This window comes from Eimeria acervulina, genomic scaffold (genome assembly GCF_000499425.1).
Source record: "Eimeria acervulina Houghton genomic scaffold, Eah_scaff243, whole genome shotgun sequence".
NCBI classification, from domain to species: Eukaryota; Apicomplexa; class Conoidasida; order Eucoccidiorida; family Eimeriidae; genus Eimeria; species Eimeria acervulina.
The window spans coordinates 25,425-32,896 of record NW_013548351.1 but is presented as its reverse complement, the minus strand read 5'-3'; the positions used below and the strand labels follow the sequence as shown (position 1 = coordinate 32,896).

At 50.3% G+C, this 7,472-nt stretch overlaps 1 protein-coding gene across 1 annotated transcript; it reads left to right on the top strand.

Annotated features, from left to right (window-relative positions):
- Positions 1–449: 449 nt before the first annotated feature.
- EAH_00027980 (hypothetical protein, conserved) lies at positions 450–2,086 on the top strand (the record flags this gene model as incomplete). The annotated part of the gene is made up of 3 exons (XM_013392702.1): positions 450–615; positions 1,074–1,180; positions 1,334–2,086. 3 exons carry the CDS (start codon positions 450–452, stop codon positions 2,084–2,086), a joined length of 1,026 nt encoding a protein of 341 aa, XP_013248156.1.
- Between the last annotated feature and the right edge of the window lie 5,386 nt (positions 2,087–7,472).

The window sequence follows — 7,472 nt, the reverse complement described above, 5'->3', positions numbered from 1 at the left end:
TGGAAGACTTGCCTCCCGTTCCTGGCAGGCAACGGAGGGGAAACAAACGACTTAGAGTTCTACATGGTGAACGGAGAGATCCCCATCCACCCGGACAGGCGCGCAAATCCCTTTTTCACGGGGGGATATCTTTTATTTCTCTCTTTGCCATAGTTTTCTTTGCTATACATTGCTTCGCATATATTCGCCGTGAACACGCTTCTTGGCTGCATCGACATCGCCGGTTGGCTGACAAACAGCAACGGGGACGCGGAGACGGGATGGGAAAAGATGATTTACCGCCGTGCGAATGGTTGAATGATGCCCGCCAAGGTTCATCTGAGCAGCCGTATAGCTCGCCTTCATTCACGATTGCAAGGCCGAGTGAGATGGATGCGCGTCCAGCAGGACATGGTTTTAAGAGATTGTGGGAAAACGCAGACGAAGAAGACCTTCAAAGGCTCTCGAAGATGCAGAAGAAAACAGCGGATGTAGAAGGTGCGATTACGGGGGAAGACCTAAGCGCGCAATTGGAAGATTTCATCGAGGAAGCTCTGGCTGGCGGAACCACCTTGAAAATGGAACCGTGGCTACTGGATCCTGGATTGCAGTTGCCTACAGGCATACTCTTCGAAGGTGAGGAAGCTGGAGAGACACTTTTTTCTCAGGGCTGTCCAGAAACAGAGACAAGCATGTGTATGGATGGCACGATTCGTGCAACCACAGTTACAATTCCACTTGCCGGGACTTCTAGCGCGGCCAGTGCAGGCATGGACCAACACCTGTCGCAGACAGCTTGGGCCACAGTAACACAAATGCAGCAGCCTTCAACCGCACCGCATCTGCGGGATCCTCGCATTTTCAGTCATTGGTGCGCAAGCATAAATCCATCCGTCAGCCTCCAGGAGCAGACGGAGCATGGGAGAATATCAGGTGAAGTTGCTCATTCTCACTGGCCGGTGCAGTGTTACGTTCGGTTGTCATTAGCGTTTACACGCAATATGGATGAAATAGGGCCAGAGGTAGTGGGCGATGTAGTCATGTGGCACCAACAAAAGCAGAAAGCGGGGTATTTTGCCTCTGCCTTTCCGCAGGTGCAATACAAGGGCCGAGTAGTCACGTGATTGAACCGAAAGACTCTGGCCTGCAGGTAGGGGGCCTTTTGGTTCTCTTTGCTGTCATTTACATGCAACCTATCAACGTGAATAGTAGCCTTAGTAAGAGGGTTTACAAATTTGATCCGTGGTTGTGTCCGTTACATATGCCGCATATGCCGCTAAAAGCTTCCCTTGCAGTGTCAGCCATCTAGTTTTTGAATCGCTTTTCTCTCAACGCTCCGTTCTCCTTCCTTCAGGTGTATTACTCATATGATGAACGGCCAAAAGCGGCTTTTTCTCCTTATGAACAGCAGCAACCGAATTTTTCTCCTTCCCCTCGTGAAAGTGGCTCACTGAAAAGTGCACCTGTACCTGGGGTCGACCTATGCAGCCACCCTTTCTACAGAACCTCTCAGTTGCTTCCCGGGGTGGTTCCGAGGACCTTCAATATGGAATTTGCACTTGCAGCCTCCGGGACAGTTGTTTCCCCGCTTCGCCCCCTCGCACACATCAGCTCGTGGCTCAAGATGGAGGCGCTCAACTCACTTCGCTCAAATGTGCTAATGGGCTGTTTAGAGGAACTCGTTGGGTTCGCAATGCATAATGTGAAGCGTTCCCTCAAGGTTGTGAGACCTGTGTTTGCGGTAGAGACACTGGCGCTTTACCTGCTGGTTGTAGATTCGTTGTATGCTGCAAGTGCAACCTTGGGTGAGTCGGCGCAAAGCTGTACTTGGTGGAACAGGATTATGGCTGAGCTTCCCACTCAGTTTGTCCTAGGATCGCAAGCGCATCCGCGTGGGGCGAGCAGGAAGCTTCTATCCTTAGCAGAAAGGATTAAAGACGCTTTCGAGATATTCCGATCTGGCGCTCGCCCCTCGCCGGCAGTGCTAGTTCCTTTAAAACAGGAAATCTTATGTAGTGGCTTGATACGCAAGTTTCAGAGGGGCGGCTGGAGAATCTTCAAGGAGCAAGACGACGAGTGGAGACTTCAAAAGCGAAGGCGTTTGTGACGTTTGCTCGTGTATCAGCTTCCAAGATAGCGTAGTCTAGCAAAGCTACGTGAGCATGTTTGATCACATCGCGCACGACTGGAAATGCGCACTAGCCTCGTTCGTTTGATGGTTTAGGCCCGTTACAAATCTCTTGTGCTGTGTTTATGACCTTGCTCGAGTTTGCCGTTCGCGCGTTGCTTTACCCATGATTTGCCTAATATCACGTTTGCGTCTTTGTGAATGATGGCTTGCGGGCTCCCTTCTTATTCTTGTTTAAAATTTTCAGCGATCAAGGTTTCTTTTATCACTAGTGGGACATGCGAAGTGACGCATTATATCGTGTGGGCTCTGCTTAGTCTTGATTTCAGTACTTGGGAGGAGTGCGGAATGGCCCATTCTCCACACGTCGGTTGGAAATTATGCATAGAATCTCTGAAGGCTGACTACTCCTGTATGCCAATCTTTCGGAGACCGGCAGGCCATGCTTCTTGCTTTGGACGGAGAGAGCTTCCTTTTTAAGCTATTCAGAAGCAGCATTTTTCTCTACAGCGGTGCGACATGCATCCAAAAATGACATTCAACTGGGCCTTTGCGTGTGTGCGTGTCTCTGTGTCTCTACTTCACCATGCCCCAATGCTGGGGTGGAGAAAAATAAACATACTAGCCGTAGACCCAATGCTGGATCTAGTGTAGCGTCGTACTCCACCTCGTCTGTCATATTCTGTGCAGTTGCAGGTATATCCTTAGGAATAAGTTTGAGAGTAAGAATTAGAAAAACGATTTTTTCGAATGGCAGCGTGCTGCAGGGATAATCCTGGTTAAGAGGAAGATGTACAGCCGCAGTAAAAAACAGCAAAACAGTCCAGTCTACAGTCCTCAGCATACGCTCAAAAGATGTTGGGCAGAGACATGCCGTGTCCACGAGAACGTTCGAAGCATCAGAAAGCAGTTAATTTTCTGAACTGCATGGAATAACAAATTTAACAGCGCTTGCATTTTGAGTGGAGCTCGCGCGTGTCCAGCCAGCGAACAAATTTAGCAGCGACGCCCCACGACCTGCCAAAAGTCTCGACGATGCCTTACCAAGAAAATGTGGTTTCCATGCATTGTCTGGTTACTTAGAAAAACCAACCTGGAAACCTACGCAGACATATCCTAAGTAGAATCGAACGGTAAGAACTACCAGGATTGAAGGGTTAGTACTAAGGTAGGTTGCCCTTCAGTTATGCACACGTCCAAGGTTCATGCATAATGGCCACCTAAAGCGTCGTTCTTTGCACAGCCTGTAGCGCATTGATCCCCCATAATAGTAATACTCGGTGAGGCAAATAATATGCAGCTCAACTGTAGAAGGGTTTGTCAGAAGTAGTTGCGCAGACCCACAATTGTGTGAATTTTGGCTGCTTGGACCCAAGAAAGGGTTTGCGACAATAGAAAAAGGTGTCCGAGCATGTTTTGGGAGGAAGTTTAGGTATGCTTGAATTTGGGATTGCTGTTGCGGCAGGAGTTGCAGCAGGAAGCTGTAGCCAAGGACTTCCCACTAACCTCAGGACCCTGCCCTGCCTTGCTCAGGAAGCCTGAAGACTGGACAGGAGGACACCTCCTTTCTGAGCAACTGTGGTTTTGGACATTGTGACTCTACTGCCGCTGGCGACTGCCCTAAAGCAGACTCACTTGACATGAGCTGTTCGCCACCAAAAATTTGGCATTAGGGATTATACGAATTGCATTCATAGTGGCAGAGAGATATACACAATGCTACGGTGAGGATGACTGCCACAACAAAACAAACCAACAAGCCCAACTACACTTCAGACGTACGCATCGTTTAAGGCGGGAGTTTCCCCAATTGAGCCTGACCACAGGCCAAACTGTCCATTCATGAGTCTGCGTTCAGGCCTTCACAGCCGTCTTTATCGATTCAGTTTGCCGAGGGTCTTGAAGCAAATTATTGTCGTAGCTGCTGAATAACCTTTCCAGCTCCGGCGCTGCGTTCCGCATAGCATGGGTGTCTGGGGACTAGTTGAAGAGGTAAAATGGAAGAAACAAGCAGTTTTTGTTCCCTTGATTCATAGCATGCCTGTCTTCAATCGGTTTCTCCTATTCCATGGCTTGAGAAGCCATGCGGCTCGAGGAACCGACCATCTGGTCACTGCAATGCACGACCGCCCGAGCACCAGTTGCAGCGCAAGAAACACACGCCCAGGACAAGCACCTACTTCAACGAAACTATACATCAAAGATTTAAATACAACGGTTTCAACAATATTTAGCTTACTACCTCCCTTAACATTTTTGTTGTTATATTGTTTTTGTTTGCTGCTGCGACCGCTGACGTTGTGGCTGGGCCGGATGATCTGGAGCTGCTGCTGTTGCCCAGTCCAGCCTCCACAAACTGGCCAGACAAAACCAGTTTTTAGTCTTTTTGTCCATTCTTACACGGTAGAAGCAGGAACAAAGGGGGGTGGCGGCAGTACAAGGAGTGGGAGAAGCGGTAATGGCCGCAATGACAAGCAGTTCGCTGGAGACTGGCTTTGCCCTCGGCTTTGAGACAAAACAAACAGCAGATTCGGCAGAGGGGGCCTTGGCTGAAATACCATGTCTCTTGGCAGAACTAAATGTTCTTCGATTGCTGCACCTCCAGCGGCTGCAAGGAAAGCAACAGCAGCACTGGCGTTGGCTGCTCTTCCTTTCATCCAATCGGAGCCTGCAAAGCATTCTGCAGCTGTGCCGGAAAAGTCTGCTGCAGGTGTAGCACGAAAGCGCTGCCGACTATGCAGCTGACGACGAGGTAACTACGGTCCACCTGCCTGACGGCCGCAGCCTTTACAACAGAAACGGAAGAAACCGAAATCGAATAACGTGGCCAACATTGTACAGTGTGGAGCGACCCGAGTCATGGAAAGCCCTTCTGAGGGTGGGCTTCAAATTCTGCTATTGCTTGTTCTGCCGGTTTGTCAGCGCTTTGGTGTGGACGATGCTGGTGATGCTAGTGCTTAATACTCTTTTCGCCATTAATGTTGTTGCTGATGCTCAAACTACCGGGGCAAAAGTGCTACTCCCGTTCTTTATGGCAAGGGTTATATAATGCAAAGAGCATGGAAGACCCGTTGCCGCTGTGGTGTTGTTGGTGTTGCTGTTGCTCCTGCAGGCTGTGAAAGCATTGAAAGACGATTAGGAAAAGGCATGGAGAAGAGGCGAGCTTCTCCAGTCTAGTGAAGCATGCACCTCAATCGTACACTTCGCATGTGACTTGCAATTTGTGTGTGTTTGCAGCAGGATTAATATTCAGCCGTTATCATCAAAGCTTCGTGAGGAACATTCCCAAGTGGCGAGGCAGCTCAGGCAGGAGCACCAACAGCAGCAGAAGCAGCTAAGGCAAGAGCAGAGGAACAGACAGATGCGAAAGAGGCAAAGGCACAGGCGGGAAAGACAGGTTGGACTTTTCGCGCAGCAGCAGCAGCAAGAGCTGACGAATTGCCTTAACTTCTTACCGTGCAAATGGGGCGTTCCACCACCCGGCATTATGTGCATGAACAAACCCAAGTGCACAAAGTTAGGGAGTTGTAAGGTATGTTAGAGGATATACTGTGTCAATTGGAGTGGTTTGAGACAGACTGCGCAACAAAACCGGCAGCAGCAGCAGCAGCAGAAACGGCTCTCCACGAGGAGGTATCAGCTGCCAGACGGCCAGCAGCAACGTATCCCCAAACAGCTGCACTCTTGGATATCCCGTGGCTGTTCTTGCATATCAACAACCTTAAGATGCAGCAACTGCAACAGTAGCTATAAGAGCTGCGCTACCAGTTGAAACAGGTCACCAAAGCTTTGCAGATGCAGCCGTACATCTTAAACGACGGCAGTCAGTTGATGCCGTTTGCTGTGCAGCTGCAGCCAGAATTTGTTGACCCCAATGACGCTGGCTTATTGGAGCAGGTGGTGAAATGCCGCAAGGCGCTGCTGAAGTTGCAGAAGAAGAGTTTTGTTGCTGCTTCTTTCGGGTCTTCCCACGCGCCAGCAGTGCAGCGCTGCTGCAACATTACCAGTAGACTACCACAGCCACCGCTGAATGCAGACCACCCACCCACATGGACTTTTTAAGTTCTAATGTCCTCAGTAGCAGCCATTGTTCGAAGTTCCTTAAACTGCTGTTGAGGCATTCATCGGCATTTCATTTTGCTCGCCGGTGCACCGGCTGTTGCTGCTGTTTCGGCAGGTGCTGCTGGTGTTGTTCCTTGCGTTGCCGGTACAGTCTAGCGCTTCCCGCACGCTGGAAATCTGCATGGGATCGGAATTCTAACTGAAGGCCTAGTTTTCTTCCTAAAGCTGCATCTCCCACTGTTACTGTTGTTGCGGTTCCTGCAGGAATTGCCGGAGCTGGCGTTTAAATACCGAGCGATGTCTGAAAGGCAATCTGAATTTGTGCGGAATACGGCACAGCAACAGCAGCTGACACTCGTGTTGCTGCTGTCCAGCAGATCCTGTGCAGCTCTTTTTTCAGTCTTGGCAGATGTGAGGAGATGCTGCTCTCCCAGCGCCATCAATCAAAGACAGGAGGAGAAGCTGTTGTAGGTGCTCATCGACAAACTCAGTAGTGCGCCATAAGCCCCCCACATTCGCAAGACGTTGCAGCAAAGCCAGAAGGCAATGCTGCGGCAGCATGAAGAAATACTGCAGCTTGTACGCACGGGGATTTCAGAATTGGGAATCAGACTATGCCAAGCAACGGGGCGTCACCCGCCAACGGCCATAAAAGCTGCAGCATCAGCATCGACAACTGTTTACCGAAAAATCTGGAAACCTTTCAAGGAAAATGCTGCGTCTCGTTGGTTGTGACGCCTCATCTTCTGAAGGCCCTCGGCTTGACTTTCGAGCATCTAGCCGTTGATACGCCCTGACCAGCTCAGCGGACGGTTCTCCTGAAGGCTGCTAGGCTACCCGGCTAACCCTTCGTGTGGCTAGCTGGTTGGCAAGCAACTCCCCGTCACAGCCGTGCTGCCATGTGGTGGAATAAGTCGGCTTGGGAATTTGTATTGGCATGGGCATTCACAGACCCCGTAACTGGATGGCCTTTTACGAACCTGCGCTAGTTGCCTCTTCCCTGCTCTGTTCGCGATGCCCACGATCATGGCCTCTGGGCACCTGACAGGCCTTTTTGACCTCAGAATTCACTGCGGGCTTGCTCAAAAGGACCAATGCCACGCGTGAGCGCAGACAGAAAGGGACAGTCCTACAACGCGAGGCATGAACTGCATGGAGGCCAAGGGCGAAAAAATAGCTATGGAGACAAACAACCGCCAGGTATGCTCCAACATAAGGAAATAGAGGCGGCGGAAACAGCATCAAAAGAGAAAGAACACGCAGTTTATCTGGCAGGCTCAGGAAGGCAAAAACACACGAAAGG